This window comes from Pagrus pagrus (assembly GCF_965226575.1).
Source record: "Pagrus pagrus genome assembly, chromosome: 2".
Taxonomy (NCBI): Eukaryota; Metazoa; Chordata; class Actinopteri; order Spariformes; family Sparidae; genus Pagrus; species Pagrus pagrus.
Genome location: NC_140186.1, coordinates 36,791,692 through 36,808,090, shown reverse-complemented (window position 1 = coordinate 36,808,090; position 16,399 = coordinate 36,791,692). Strand labels below are relative to the sequence as shown.

The window sequence follows — 16,399 nt, the reverse complement described above, 5'->3', positions numbered from 1 at the left end:
AAAGTTCAAATAAATGTATTTTCCTCAGAACTCTGTGTTTTGTCCAAATAGCCTATTATAAAGGCCATGTCTGATATAATATGGCAGTACATTTGTCTAATTAAGCTATAGGCCGATGTTGGTAGCATTAAATGCATTATTCGGTAGTGAGGGTAGAATAGCGTCTAATATCTAATATGGCATTGTGTGTGATTTGTAATTGAACAAAGATCTTGTGAAATGGTGTCTAAAAGTGTATTAGGATCTCCGATTTGGTTTGTAATCACAGTATAGTTTGGTATAATAGTGTCTCAGTATAGTAGCCTATATTGTAAGTAATAAGGCTTTATATGCGGTTTCTGATTACAGCATAATTTGGGTAGTCTATATGGTGTCTAATAATAGTTTAACTTTGTCTCGTTTACTGTCTAATTAACATTACATTATTTCTACTTGTCTAATTTGATACAAAGTACGGCTTGTTACGTCTTATTAGCTATTGTTTTTGTCTAATTTGATACAAAGTACGGCTTGTTACTTCTTATTAGCATATTGTTTTTGTCTAATTTGATAGAAAGTACGGCCTGTTACGTCTTATTAATGTACTGTAAAATAAAGTGCGACCAAAATTTCTTTCCTACTTCACTCAAAAGGTCACCAATATCAGACGATTCTTCTCTCCTCCAGATTTCCGCATCATAGTCAAGAAGCCATTTTAAGTATCCCTCTGTTCATTTAATCCCATTTCCTTAACATCGCTAACTGATCTGGTCATGAAAATGAAACCCTCAACTTGTCCTTTAGATCTTCTCCCTGCAAAATTTTTAAAGGAAGTTTTCAACCGTAGTTCCCCCCTCTATTTTAAAATTTTAAACTGCTTGCATTCAGTAGGTTCTGCTCCTGAATTTTTTTAGACTGCCCTGGTTCAACCTCTTTTAAAAAGACAAGAAAAAAAACACAGCACTGAAACTGTGCTTCTTACGGTTTTAAATTACTTGTTGCTGTCAGCCAATGCAGGCCATAAATCCATTCTTGTCCTCCTAGATTTAAGTGCAACATTCCATACTGTTGACCATGACATCTTTTTGGACTTTCTCCAAACCTGGGTGGGTATGAATGGCACAGCTCTACAAAGGTTTAGGTCATACCTAAAGTGGACATCCACTATGAGGTGCCCCAGGGGTCGGTGCTAGGTCCGACCCTCTTTTCAATTTACATGCCCTGTAGTATCCCTTGGCAACAATAATAAAAACAGAGAGGCTCCAAACGGGTGCCTTTGTTTAATCTGGGATCTCTTCGAGCACCATGAAACTAAGAACTAAAAAAATAAAATAAAATGGAAAGACAAAATCTAAGTGTTTGACATAACATCATTATAAACATGTCCTTAATTTTGGACAGTGTAGTTTTTGGAGTGTAGTATTTACACTTGCACAGCTATACACAGCTTGTCAACTGTTTTAATAACCTCAAACAACCAAACACATGTATACAGAAAACGGGGAATATTCAAGTGCTGTTCAAATTAGCACATATAACTTTCCTTACAGGTTTATTCAAGTAAAACACCATACACAGTAAATATCAATAGTGTTTCACAGAATTAACATCTTATTTACAGTCCACACTTAGAACAAACATACCTCACTACCAAGGGTGCAAAACTTTCTCAAACGTGGTCAGCCTTGTTGTCTCTCTGATATCAGCGTTACTATTTCATGCACAGTTATTTGCCGAGTCGAATTCCACACTGATGCGCATGCTAACTCATCACACAGACACTGTACACACTCCTCTGCCAGGTAATAAAGACCACCAGACTGAAATAAACCTACTCCTGCTAGTTTCTCCTGTTTCAATTTTGCTTGCTATACAGATTCCTGGGAACACACCTTTTTACCCCGTAACGTGAATGACGAATGGAACTACAAAAGACTGACAATTCAGTGGCCACTTATTTGCAGACATAGTTTCAGTTTCCATTTGTATGCAGATGATACTCAATCTATTTAAACTGTGATACAACAAATAACTGTTAATCTGCTAAATTGCCTTCATGACATCCAAAAGTTGATGTCACAAAATGTATGCAGCTTAATGCTGATAACATAGAGCTATTGATCATAGGACAAGATAGCGCTAACTTCCAAATATCAAAGTCTTGGATCTCTGTCCCAAATAGTAAATCCATATTGCAGAAATCTCTGTGTAATTTTTGATCAATCCCTCAGTTTAGACAATCATGTAAATTGAGTAGTTCAATACAACTTCTACCATCTCAGAAATATTCCCTGGATCAGATCATTTCTTTCTAACAAACATCTAAACTGTTATTCGTAATCTCCGTGCACCTCTACCACCAGTCTCACCAGCCTCGGATCGCTCCGAGCCACTCACCAGCTCTGAACCTCTGCCTGCCACGGACTCACCCACTGCACTCCTCTACGCAGGTCCACATGCCACTCTACACTCATCAGAGCAAGCCTCCACCTGTTCACAGAGCCCCTGTGCTGACCTCGTCTCACCCCACAAGAGAGCCCTTTGTTCCCCCCCCTAAACATTACTCCGGTGATCTGGGTGCCTGTGGTCAATTCCTGCTCCAAGTGTCTCTAGTATTTGATCAACAGCCTTCAAGTTACCCTAGAGATAAGTCAAGCGATTAGCAGTGACAGCAAGCGGGCAAAGAGGGATCGGTTATCCGGCCACCCTGGCTTGCTTGAGGCACTGAATTGAATTGAACACGCAAAGCTAGGAGGGGCAGGTGGGCAGGGGTGTTAAAATGTAGCGCTCTGATTGGCCAAAAGCTTTTCACTCCACTTACACGCAGATTGTTGTGGCTCAGCGGCAGAATCAACTTCATGGATTGAACCTGCATAGAAACTGAAACCGGCGAACTGCGAGATGCAACAAAATGTGTACCTGGAGAGCAGCAATTTGTACAAGCATACTTAAGGGTCAAAATGCATGCCGAGTACAAAAAATGCATACATTTTGGCAGGTCTGGAGTAGATCTGAAATTCTAGACTCATATTTCACAACTTACATCAGTGAGTTACGTAAGATTTTCAAACATCCAGTTAGGGTCCTGAGGCAGGGGACTGCCTTCTAACCTTATGTTATTTATCACAGTCAGCTGCAGCTTACTCAATTTTCACATATGAGCAACACAGAATGGGTGGAATGCACAAGCTCTGATGAGGGTTTTAATTAGAGGGTTTGTAGAATAATATAATCAAAATAAGTAATAATCAATCGATAATAATGGCTGTGTGTGTGTTAATTCATGTGTGAAGATATGATAGATGGATAAAACTGTATGTTATTCCACACCAGCTGACTGAATAAGCACCCAACAGTTGAAGCGCTGTAATGTAAAACTAGCAGAGACTCAGAGGAGGGGTGGAGAGGAGTTCAGACAAAGCTTAATGCCATATTCTGTAGAGCGCTTCTGTAGAGCCTAATGAATTTTTGGGTCGACGCCATGTTAGACCATTTCAGAGGTCTTACAGCAGGCTTTTGTAGCTTTAAAGGCAGCTGAATTCACTCAAGGACGAACACCTCATTAGCGAGCGCCAGCCATATCACTCCGAAGGAAGTTTAACCCTCTGAAGTCGACAGACGCACCGGCGCGTCCAAATCACATGACCATTTTAAGATGACGTAGCAGCAAGACGCAGCCTCGCCGAGTCTCAGTTTCAACTTGTGTCGAAAGTGTGGACTTGAAACGATATACCAGTTTTTAAATTGTGTTGATAGGCCAAGTAAAACCAGACTTAAGATAAATAATTTACGCCATGCTTTTTCCTGACTATTGTCATCACGTTTGGTGCGCGTTTGGTGCAGGAAGAAATGGTAAAAACGGGCTATTCTAAGGACAGTGCTTGCAAGCAGACAGTGTTTGCAAGCAAAACATGGCTACCCCCTTTCTTATTGGTGGAAAAATGTACCACATCAACCACATCAATCAAAAAACGATATGGCAATGCATGGCATTTGGTTGCTGAGGAAGAGGAGAAAGTCAGTCTGCAGTGACGGCGGCGAAAGAGAGACAGCATTAGTGATAGCGAGTTTTGAGATTTGAGAGATTTGTGACATTTAGCACGTTTGGAGTGTATAGTTAGGGTGTAGTGTAGTGTGTTTAGTGTGTAGTGTAGTCATTTTTTTGCTTTGTGTGTCAAAGCAATGAGGCGACTACTGAATGTGGAGCAGGAAGTGCAGCTCTTCTTTGAGCTGGGAGTAGCTGAGGGAGTAATGAGGAGTTGAATAAAGAAGAGTGATTGAATTAGTCATGGGGCCCACCGCCCTGTCTTAGTGAATATAAGGAAAGCACTCTGTATTCCAAGCCAGATCATTTTTTTATGGACTTTTGTCTGTTTGATCTCATGTTTTTGCTGCCGGCAATAAAAGCATTACAGCACTCAGCTTTTGAGGACTCCTGGAGATGATCTGAAAAACCTTTTTGAACAAACAAAGAATAAGAAGTCATTACACAACAGGTTAAATGATGAACTGCAGGATGAGCTAGCTTAGCGATATGTATTCGAGGCCTTAGAGGAAGCTATCTCCCTAGCTATTCGGATAGACAATAGACTCAGAGAGAGGCACAGGGAGAGAACTTCCAGACCACGCAGGTTGACTCCACACTCACCTCAGACTCAGACTCTCACATTCCATGAACAAAGCCCTGTGTCCCGACTCACTGGCCCGGTTGGAGCTCCCCCTGCTGTCTTGGAGGTCCCCATGCAACTTGGTCGAACTCGTCTATCACCTGCTGCACGCCAAAGACTTTTCCAAAACCAAATTTGTATCTACTGTGGTTTGCCTGGTCACCTCATTGCCTCCTGCCAACTAAACTAAAAGAGTAGGCTCATCAGTGCAGGAGAGCACACTGATGAGCCAGACCTCCTCCTTTAGCTCTTCTCATCGGATCAGCCTCCCTGCCTCACTTTGGTGGTCACGTGACTCTCTACTTGACCACTCTACTTGATCTCTACTTCACGTGACCATTCTGGTGGACTCCAGTGCTGACGATAGTTTCATCGATGCAGCTCTGGTTGAGCAAGCTAACTGTGGAGGTGGGCGTGGTCGAGGTGCTGCTGCGAGAGAGAGAGGGGTGGGGAGGGCTCAGGAGAGCTGCGCCATAGTGGGGCAATGTGTGGGGGTGCAGCCACGACTGGTAGGGACATGGGATATGTGTGCGGTGCTCAGTGGTGACGTGAGGTTGTCCGACGCTGCAGACGGGGAGGAGGAACCGGCGCAGGTTCCCTTGCTAGACTCCATGGAAGATTTTCCACTCGAACAGTCTCGTGATGATACTCTATGCTTTGCCTTGGACCAGGTGATAAAAACTGATGGTCATTAGGCGCGCCCTGGCGCCGCGCAGATATATCCACACTTTTCATTGATTAGGGACAGATTATAGAGTGAGTCATGACACCCAGACAGGAAAAGAAATTACCCAGTTGCTGGTGCCAAAAAGCAACAGAGAAACTGTTTTCCAGGTGGCTCATTATAACCCAATGGCTGGGCACATGGGGGGGGGACAAAACACTAGACCGGATAACGGCTCGATTCTATTGGTCTATTGTACACCGCTGGTGTGCGTCTTGCCCTGAATGCCAGCTGGTTAACCAGCCGGCCATCCCAAGAGGGCCTTTGCGCCCATGACCTCTCATGGAGGTCCCGTTTGTGCGGATTGGTATGGACCTCATCGGGCCGTTTCACCGGTGCGCATGGGGGTATCATTTTGTGTTAGTCCCTGTGGACTACGCAACACGATATCTCAAAGCAGTGCCCCTGCGCACTATCTCTGCGAAGAGTGTGGCACAGGCACTGTTTCAGGTCATCTCCCGGGTTGGGATCCCGAAAGAAATCCTAACTGACCAGGGCACCTCGTTTATGTCACGTACACTGCGGGAACTTTATGGGTTGTTGGGCATCAAGTCAATTCGGACTAGTGTATATCAGCCGCAGACCGTCGGGCTCGTCGAGCGTCTGAATAAAACTTTGAAGTCCATGATCCGTAAGTTTGTGCACGGGGACGGCCGCAATTGGGATAGGTGGCTAGATTCCCTGTTGTTTGCAGTTCGGGAGGTACCCCAGGCCTCCATGGGATTTTCTCCCTTTGAACTGCTGTTTGGCAGGACACCGCGGGGGGCTCTGGACCTAGTTAAGGAAAGCTGGGAGGAAGGGCCGAGCCTGAGTAAGAATGAAGTTCAGTACATCCTGGACCTTAGAGCAAAACTCCACACATTAGGGCAGTTATCACGGGAGAATTTGCTTAAGGCCCAGAAGCATCAACAGTGCCTGTACAACAGGAGAACTAGACTGAGACAATTTACACCGGGAGATAAAGTGCTTGTATTACTTCCATCATCCAGTTCCAAATTACTCACCAAGTGGCAAGGACCCTTCGTGGTCACACGGCGGGTGGGCGACGTCGACTATGAGGTTGTGCGTTCTGACAGGGGAGGAGCAACACAGATTTACCACCTCAACCTCCTCAAAGCCTGGAGAGAGGCGGAGCCTGTTTCCCTGGTGACAACGGTGGCGGAGAGAGATGAACTGGGGCCTGAGGTGCCAAAACCCGGCAATCCCACCTCGCTCCATTGTGGTGACCATCTCACACCGTCCCAGGGAGAAGATGTTGCCAGGTTGCAGCAGCGTTACGCTGATGTGTTCTCCCCCCTGCCAGGACGCACAGACCTCATACAGCACCACATTGAGACGCGCCTGGGCGTGGCGGTGCATTCACGACCCTATCGGTCACCGGAGCACAAGAGAAAAGTGGTTCAGGAGGAATTGGCGGCCATGCTGGAGATGGGGGTAATAGAAGAGTCCAATAGTGCCTGGTGTAGCCCCATCATTCTGGTGGCCAAGAAGGATGGGTCTGTCCGGTTCTGTGTGGACTATCGCAAGGTGAATGACGTGTCACAGTTTGATGCCTACCCGATGCCCCGGGTCGACGAGCTCCTGGATCGGTTGGGCACGGCTCGCTTTTTTACGACACTGGATTTGACCAAGGGCTACTGGCAGATTCCCTTGTCTCCAGGGTCTAAGGACAAGACTGCATTCTCCACCCTGTACGGTTTGTACCAATTCGTGACGCTTCCGTTTGGGTTGTTCGGGGACCCGGCCACCTTCCAGCATCTCATGGACCAGATGCTGCGCCCGCATGCTGCGTATGCGGCCGCCTAGTTGGATGACGTGATCATCCACAGTGGCGGCTGGGCCGAGCATATGCAGCAGGTAGCCGCGGCGCTCGAGTCACTGCGGCGGGCAGGGCTCATGGCCAACCCAAAGAAGTGTGCGGTTGGACTGGGGGAGTTACGGTATCTGGGGTCCCAAGTGGTGCGAGTCCCCGGTGGTGTCATGAAGGTGGTGGCTAGCACTTGCCCTGAACAGTTCTCCGGTCAGTCTCTGCTTTTTGAGCCCCCAGCGTCCGGCTTGCCAGCTGGGCTGCTGGCTTCCCCTTGCTTTGTTCAGGTGGTACAAGGTACAGCCTACATCCCCATGGTTAATCTCGGAACCAATGTCGTCCTTTACCCACGAACCTGCCTTGGCACTCTGAGTTTGGCTGAAGTGGTCAGTCTTCCTCCAGGAGTCACGGAGGTTAGGTCCTCTGCCACTGTTTCTTCTCAGGTGGCTGCTGGTTCAGAACAGGGTCAGGTTGAAGCGGTTGACTTGTCCGCATTGGCAGAGCCAGAACAGATGCAGGTCTGGTCCTTGTTGCAGAGGTTTAGTTCGGTCTTCTCTGCCCATGAAGGTGACCTTGGTTGTACGAATCTGGTTTCTCATGACATTCCTCTGCTGGATGATGTCCCGATAGTAGAGTATGAGGCAGTCAAGACCCACATCAACCAGCTCCTTGAAGCCCAGGTGATAAGGAAAAGCAGCAGTACTTACGCTTCCCTGATCGTCTTGGTGCGCAAGAAGGACTGCAGCCCACATATGTGCGTCGACTACCGCCTGCTTAATGCAAAGACACGCAAGGACGCTTTTCCTTTACCTCGCATCGAGGAGAGTCTTGACGCACTGGCTGGGGCCCAGTGGTTTTCCACTCTCGATCTGGCGAGCGGTTACAATCAAGTACCAGTCTCGGAACAGGCTAAGCAGAAAACCGCCGTTTGCACGCCGTTCGGGCTCTTTGAGTGGAATCGCATGCCGTTTGGGCTGTGCAATGCGCCAAGCACATTTCAGTGCCTCATGCAGAGGATGTTCAGCAGTGTGAATCTCTTCTTTTGTACTTGGACGACATCATTGTGTTCTCGTCTTCAGTTTCCCAGCATGTCCAACGGCTGGAGGTGGTTCTGGATCGGCTCCAGAGGGAAAGTCTTAAGGTCAAGCTTTCAAAATGTTCCTTCTTCCGACGAGAGGTTGGCTACTTGGGTCATATCACCTCCGACCAGGGCGTTGCCACCGATCCTGCGAAGATCGAGGCCGTAGCCAAGTGGCCACTTCCCAGCCAGGTGTCAGAGCTGCGCTCATTTTTGGGCTTTGCCAATTATTACCAGCGTTTCGTTGAGGGCTTTGCTAAGCTAGCCAGCCCTTTGCACAAGTTGGTGGCCAAGCTTGCTGGCACGAAGTCCAAGAAGGGGTCCGGACAGGAATTCCAGGCTGCGTGGACCCTGCAGTGTGAAGAGAGCTTTGAGGCTCTCAAGTCTAAGTTGACCTCCTCACCGGTGCTTGCATTTGCTGACTTTTCACGCCCTTTCATTTTGGAGACAAACACCAGTCACAGCGGGCTTGGGGAGGTCCTTTCCCAGGAGGCTGAAGGTGGAATTTGGCCAATAGCATATGCTAGCCGAGGCCTTCGACCAACAGAGCAGAACATGGTCAATTATAGCTAGATGAAATGACCAATGACCATGACCAAGAAATTTCGCGAGTACCTGTTGGGGCACAGGTGCATGGTTTTCAAGGATAGCAATCCCATGGCTATCTCCAGTCAGCCAAGTTAGGTGCAGCTGAACATCGCTGGGCTGCCCAACTTGCAGCATTTGACTTTGAGATCAAGTATCGATCCGGTCGCAGCACCAAAAACGCTGATGCCCTCTCCCGGCAGCCCACTTCCAGCATTAGTTTGGCAGAGCAGGTCTTGCCCAGCACCTCTGTCCCTGCTACTCTCCAGTCAGCTCCTTGTCCCAGCTTGGTGTCTGCAACCCAGGCGGTGGTATCGGTCTTTCCCCTTTACTCTTCTCCTGGCATCCGTGGTTTGCAGGAGGCTGATCCCCTCCTGAAAGATATCTTGGTGCATTGGAGAAGGCAGATTCAGCCTACACCAGCAGGGAAACGGCAGCTCCCCAAGTTGTCTTTGGCCTTGTTAAAACAATGGGATCGTCTTGTGGAGGAGTGTGTGCTGTACCGCCGGGTCCATCGTCCAGATGGGGGGGGGGGGGAATTCTCCAGCTTGCCTTGCCATCCGTCCTCAAGCATGACACTTTGACACAGCTGCACCAGGAACACGGGCATCAGGGTGTGGAGCGCACCACCGAGCTTGTGCGACAGCATTGTTATTGGCCAGGAATGACATCCGACATCAACCTGTGGGTCCAAAGGTGTAAGCGTTGCCAGGTGGCGAAGGACACCAGACCGACGTCTGGTAGCTTCATGGGGCTACACGAGATCGTGGCCATGGACTTTACACTGTTGGAGCCTTCCCAGTGTGGTTTTGAAAATGTTCTGGTGATAACTGATGTATTTAGTAAGTACACTGTGGCCGTCCCAACTCGGGATCAGAGGGCATCCACTGTTGCCCAGGTTCTGCTGAACGAGTGGTTTTTCAGGTTTGGTGTCCCGGGCCGCATTCACTCCGATCAGGGCAGGAGTTGAGAGTGCATTGATCCAACAGCTCTGTCACTTGTATGGTGTCAGCAAGTCACGCACTACTCCGTACCATCCTGCTGGCAATGGGCAGTGCGAGCAGTTTAATAGAACGCTCCACAACCTCTTGCGCACCTTATCACAGAAACGTGACTGGGTTTCTTTTCTTCCCCATGTACTCTTCTGTTACAATACCACCCCCCATCAGGGTACTGGAGAGTCACCATTTCTTTTGATGTTTGGTCGTGAACCCCGGCTTCCCATCGATTTCCTTCTGGGCCGTGTCCAGGACCGAGCACCGGGGGAGGTTCAGGACTGGCTGGTCGAGCACCAGGCCAGACTTGAGGTGGATTTTGGCAATGCTCGGGAGCGATTGCTGGTGGCTGCTGAATGTCATAAAGAGCGTCATGATCAGGGGGTACATGATGCCACGCTGCAGGTGGGCCAGCTGTTTTATCTTCATGACCATAGCGCTAGGGGTTGCCACAAGATCCAGGACATCTGGGGCTCTGTTGTCTACCAGGTCCTTAGAGCTCCTTCTGGTGGTGGACCTGTCTATACCATCGCCCCAGTGGACGACTTGCAGAAAACTAGGAGCGTGCACCGTAACCAGCTCAAGGCCCAGGTCGGGCCCGAATCTGTTCCTCTTTTCCATCTGTCTTCCCCTTCAGGGACCTCCGAAGCTTCGGATAATTCTCTTGGGGGTGATCTATGGGTCCTGGTTCCCGGCACCCCAGCACCAACTGTCTCTGTGGCCTTGTCAGGATCCACAAGGCCCAACGGGGTGGCCTTGGTGGACAGTCAGCCAGTTCCTGAGACCCCTGCAGCAGCTCCCTCTTCTCAGAGGCATCCACCCACCGCTGGTCCATCAGTTCCACGTCGTACCCCTCGATTAACAGCTGGGCAACACTCAAACGTTTATCGTCTTCCTCAGCCTGTGATTCATGGGGATAACGGGGCCATTGGACTTGTAGGGCCCGTGTCAAATGCACAGTCAGCAGTCTTCCGGCCTTGGTGCTATTGTGTTGAGAGCTTTCTCCATCGTCGGGGCGACGATGCAAAACTAGGGGGTAGAATGTTGCAGGACGGTCTTTTCTTTTCCATCCCTTCCCCATCTTCCTTGCTCCATCCACGAGGTGTGGATCGGCGCACTGATTGATGGGCGGCGCTGCACACTTTTTTTATACTGGTCTGGTCACACCTGTGACCCCTCTCTTCTTTTCTGGTTCCGCTCGTCCCCCGTGGTGGCTGTGGCCCGCCGTGGCAGAGCTGGTGCAGGGGTTTGAGCCTTTGTGGTGTGTCTGTGAGTGTGGTGGAGCCCTGTTTGGCGTGGCGGATCATCTTGGTGCATGTTTCCTCTCGTAGCACAACAGGTATGCGCACCGCTGTCCTTCCTCCCACTTAGTGTGCCACAGGGCGCATCAGTGACACGGTTCTCCTTTTGTTACTGTAGTGTGGCAGACTGCTGTTGCCGTGGGGCCGAGTTGCCCCGCTGGTGTTGTTGTGCCTCCTCGTGGTAAGTCGGCGTTGTCCGCCCTCCTCTTTCCCTTCTACCCGCTGCTCGACCCCCGGCTAATTGTTAATATACTGTGCCACAGTTTGGATCAGGCAGAAACCGTGCAGTAACTCTGCTACCTGGCCTGCTGTAACGCTGCACCGGTGAGGTCCATTCAAGTATTAATTCATCGCCATGGCTCCCTGGATGACGCTGCTGTTTTGTTTGGCTCTATTGTTTGGCAGCTGCTGACTTTATGCAGCTATTTTAGTGTCATTTAAAAATTAATTCTTCTTGTTTTCTTTTTTGGGGGGTTTTCTGGGTTAAGTTTGGGTCCAGCATCCCCCTCACAGAGCTGTTATCAGAGCCCTAAAGTTCCTGGGCTCTCTGGGGGCTGCTGCGTGGGTTTGTTATTGATTTGAGGAACAGCTTGATTTATTAGTTCGTGTATTGAGTTGTATTAGGTGTGAATTTGAGTTATTTTGTATTCTTTTTATCATTGTTTTTGTTTAATTGTATTTGAGGATTTAATTATATATATGTATATTTTTGGTTATTTCGGGTTCTTTTTCATAATACTTTATTGTTGCTTTTGGTGTGTGTGTGTGAGAGAGAGAGAGAGAGAGAGAGAGAGAGAGAGAGATACCAGTCAGACTGTGAGGCCATTTTAATTCTCCCTCTCTCCTTGTGGACAGGTGCTGTGAGCCCAGAGCGGCGACCAAATCCCTGGTGGCGGGTTCTTCACTACCCAGTTGCGTGTGTGTGCAGTGTCACAGGTGATATTATTATTTTTTTGTTTGTTTCTCCCTCCTCTTTGGTTTCGGGCTGCCGTGGCAAGCCTAGCTCTGTCCATCCCCCCCTTTTTGGCCCAGTGTTTATGTTAATTAATGTGAGACGGTCTGGTAAATCTTGAAACTTTATAAACAAAATTGTACAATAAAAGTATTTCTATTTTTTGAACACTGTCTCTTTGACAGTGGTGATTCATGAGCCTGCGTGATCTTATAGTCTCCCTGAAAAGCAGTAACTACTTCCTGGGGCGAAATTCCCCAGGTGGCGTTGTTCGGCAACACTCATCCCTAGCCTCCACTCCGCCACAAATGGTTATAGGAAAAACTTGTTGGAGAACCATCTGAATAGAGTAGGCCAAGTTCAATAGTCTGATTTACTCGAATCTAGGTAAAGAGACACGTCTTCTCAGGGTCCTACAGTAGTATCGACCTACAGTCCCATATCCAAGTCAGTTAAACAAGTAGTGAGACGACAATGGCACATCTTGAAAGGTGATGCTTACATTGCTAGCTCATTTCAAAATCTGCCTAGACATTTTTTTAAACAGTCTTCAAGCTTGAAGGATTATTAAGTGAAGTCAGATTTGCCTAACAGGCCTACTCATCATGTCTCAGATCCCTAGTGGTAATTTCCCTTGTCATATATATATATGTGGTTTACCTGTTAATATGTATTATGTAGGCAAAACAAAACGAGAGCCGAAAACCAGAACATGTGAGCATAAGTGTTCTATTCATCACTTCGATGTTATATCATGAGTAGCCAGGCACTTTAACAGTCATAACCACAGTTTGAGTGAACTACATTGTATGGGCATTGCGGCAGTGAGAATGCCACGGAGAGGTGGTAAAAGGACAGAATCCTCCTCCAGAGAGAAGCCTATTGGATACGCTTCCTCGACACTCTGATTCCAAAGGGACTGAATGAGAAGATTTCATATACTTGTTTCCTGTGATGCGAACATGGGCAATTTTGTTTCTGTGATACAGTTAGGTGCTATTCTGTCATAAGATTTTGTTTTGTTTGTATGAGACCCTGTGTGGTCCTTTGCTCTCCTTCAAAAGGATATAGCTCTCCCTATTGTTCTCTGTTGTGCAGTTTTGGATAACCTATAATTAGCACACGTGTGTAGTTTTACTGTGAATTTGCCAGAATACACGCTGAAGAAGGTCTTGCCCGAACATCCATGTGGCAAGAACAAACAGGTTGATGGAAGTGCTGTCCTTTATTTTTCCTCTATGGGAAACACAATAATATATTTTTACTGAATTTTGAAGTGATGGTTCTGTAACATTTTTGAACATTTTGTGTATTACAGATTAATAAATGTCCCCAGCCCATCTCTAAGTGAAACTTTCTGACCCTGATGTCCAGAAACTGACATTACCATCTGGAATCCCTGGAACAGTTGAAGAACTTCATTCAGTTTTTTCGAGACACATCTGGGATTCTTGGGGATTTCTGTTTGCAGTACAAGAATGCAACAACTGGCATCAAGGATAAGAACACTATAAAGGTTGTATATATCCAGGAAACCCCTGCAGTAGCTTCAACCTTAGCAGATTTAGACAGCTCCTTCTCAAGCATTATTGATGGTTCTCTTTGGCCTTCTGATGATGCCTCCTCATCTTTGTCCTCCCATGCCATATTGCTCATCTAGCACGGATAAAAGAAAGCCTAGCCCAGCGGTCAAAGGGTTGGCCGTCAGAATTTGAGGCCCTCTGTTTCTCTTGCACTAGAGAGATTCTGCTTCAGTCCAGCAATGAAAACTTCAGTTGCTCTGGTGTGCTTTTCGGTACCAAAAGACCATCTCATCTCGCTACTTCCAGACATTCTAGGTGGTTTAGCTGAGGCCATTAATGAGATCACTGCTTATCCATTAAGTGCACAAATAAGTCAAGTAGCAGAGGCCCTGGTCAAAAAACATTCCTGCTTCAAAGAACCAGGTTCTTGCAATGGATGTTATGGATTGATCCAGTTACTCAAATATAAAATTAACTTCAGATTCAAAATTCGAGGTATTGGCTGGCCAGAAACTGTGGCGAACTTACTAAAGAAGAAGCCAGCTCACAAGCAGGCTCCTGCCAACAATGTTAAAAAACCTAAAAAGGCTGAAGTACATTACCTACGTCCTCATCCTCAAGGTGAAACCAGTGGAAGTTTGGAGAAAGCGAGAGTGGAACTCTTTATGGAATGATAATGGATAATTGCCAGGTGGTTGGTTGCCTATCAAGACATTCTCTCTTCATAGGCAAGAAATCATCTATGAGGCCCCTGCAATCTGGGACTTAAAGGCATGTTTACCTGCATTATTTGATGCAACACAGGTAAGTTGTTCTGTTATATTTTAAATTTAAAACCATGATATTGATTGTTTGGTAGCCAATTCACAAGTTGAGATCTGCTTGTAACAATTGTTACGATTTGATTAAGCAGGGCACTTAAGTAGTTCTACTTGTTGATTGGTCTTTGGTTCCAAGTGACCTCTAAAGAGAGTTAATCACTTGGAACAAAATACAAGTCAGTAATGGCTGTCATTTCAGTGCACTGCTTTTTTTTTTTTTTAACTTTACACAGATTTAAGAGTTGTTTCTCTTCATGTAGTGTGTTACAGTAATAAATAAATGATTTTTTTTTCATTTCTGTGGTCTACAGATAAATGAAGAATTCAAGAGAATAACCATAAGTATTGAGTCTGCCCTTATATTCAAAGTCAAAGCCATTGCACACCCAAACTGTTGGACTTCTCAGTCTCATTAAGAAGAGGAGCTACAGGAATGAAAATCAGGCAGATCAAGGACATGCTTCTTGGGGTATGATTATTTAGACCTATCTTTGAAATGTAAGAAGTTTTTCTTGAACCCTTTTTCCTTTTTCTTGAATATCACAATACCATTTAAGTACACAGATAAGTCACCATCCGCTGCCTTTTTCAAGGGATTTGGGTACAAGTAATTCAAATATCTCAATAATTTACATTGGGCATAGTGTAAACACACAGGGCAGAAATCTGCTCTTGTGCTGCTCCCTCAATTCTTAAGCATATTGCACTTCTGGCCAAAGCCCAACCAGTAGTAAAATAGCAATGGTCCTTTCAGCATGAATGTCTAAAATAAGTAATGGCTACACTGATTAACTGAATTCAGTTACAGTCTAAAACGTTGGTCATCCAATTCATTATCTCTAACCTTTATTTAAATTTGCTTTGCAAGGATACAGAAGAATTTGAGACAAGCCTTGGGAGGCAAGTATTACCTTTATCGTAACCAGTCCACCCCAGGATCTGACTACAAGACTGCAGACATCGTGGTTGAGGGAACCAAAATCCTGGAGGTAAAGTATATGCTGTTCTTCGCTGACGGACATAATAAATGCTCTGAATCTGAGCTATCTCAAGGAACTTGAAAGTGTGTTTCAGAAGCTGTTCTTGGACTTGATGGACAGAAAGCCAGTACAAAAGTAATGAGTCTCAAGAACAGCATCCTCTGAAGTTTCTTTTCAGGGCACTATCAGATATTATCCCTATTATTTTGATTTGTATTTTGAAGTCTACTGAAGAGGCTTCAAAACTGAATACAAAATTTAGCCCAGAGAGGGATTTGGGAATGTGCAAAATTTGTGTAGGGGTACAAAGAGCATACCTGACCAACATGATGTATTTGACAAGTTGGGAATGAGAGTCTGTTGGATGTGCCATCAATGTTGCTTTCGCCATAATCCTAGACTCTTTGGCCAGGGAGGGTCCAACCCAGTGATGGAGATCTGCTGTAAATGTTATATGTATGTGTGTCTGTTTACAATTAACAACTGACCTGCACGACAGCATATTCCACCAGTGATGAAAATCCAAAAAGGAGACAGGCAATGAGCCAGATATCAATGGCTTTTACATAGGAAACCTTTGGTAGCTCTGATGCCAAGGACATACTCTCACTGGACAGAGAGAGTACTGATAAAATACCTAGAAACACACAGAAGTTAACACATTAATGTTAAACATATGAATATTTATTTCCAGGTAAGTAACATTTGTGTTAATTATTTGTAAATTTTAGGTCCTATCCACATGTACACAGGTATTTTTTAAAATGCTTTTTCTATGCGTTTTGGCCTTTCAGGTTACTGAAAACGCACGTATTGGAAAACTCGTTCCAGGATGAACAAACTCAAAAACTATGTTTTCAGTGTTTATGTCTGTATGGGCAGAGGTTTTTGGAAACCATGGCGCAGACATCCATGTTTATCAGTATATGTAGGATCATTGGCAAATGTGAATTCTATGATATTGTATGAGTACTTGAGTTTGTACGG

The 16,399-nt window shown here is 46.2% G+C and overlaps 1 protein-coding gene across 1 annotated transcript in view; it reads right to left on the bottom strand.

The window, feature by feature from the left end:
- Window positions 1–16,399, bottom strand: part of LOC311265262 (glycine receptor subunit beta-like) — a 264,340-nt gene that overhangs the window by 15,762 nt on the left and 232,179 nt on the right. Inside the window, exon 9 of the mRNA XM_084366739.1 lies at window positions 15,901–16,049. Coding sequence (XP_084222865.1) covers window positions 15,901–16,049 — 149 coding nt within the window. The remainder of the gene's footprint in view (window positions 1–15,900; window positions 16,050–16,399) is intronic.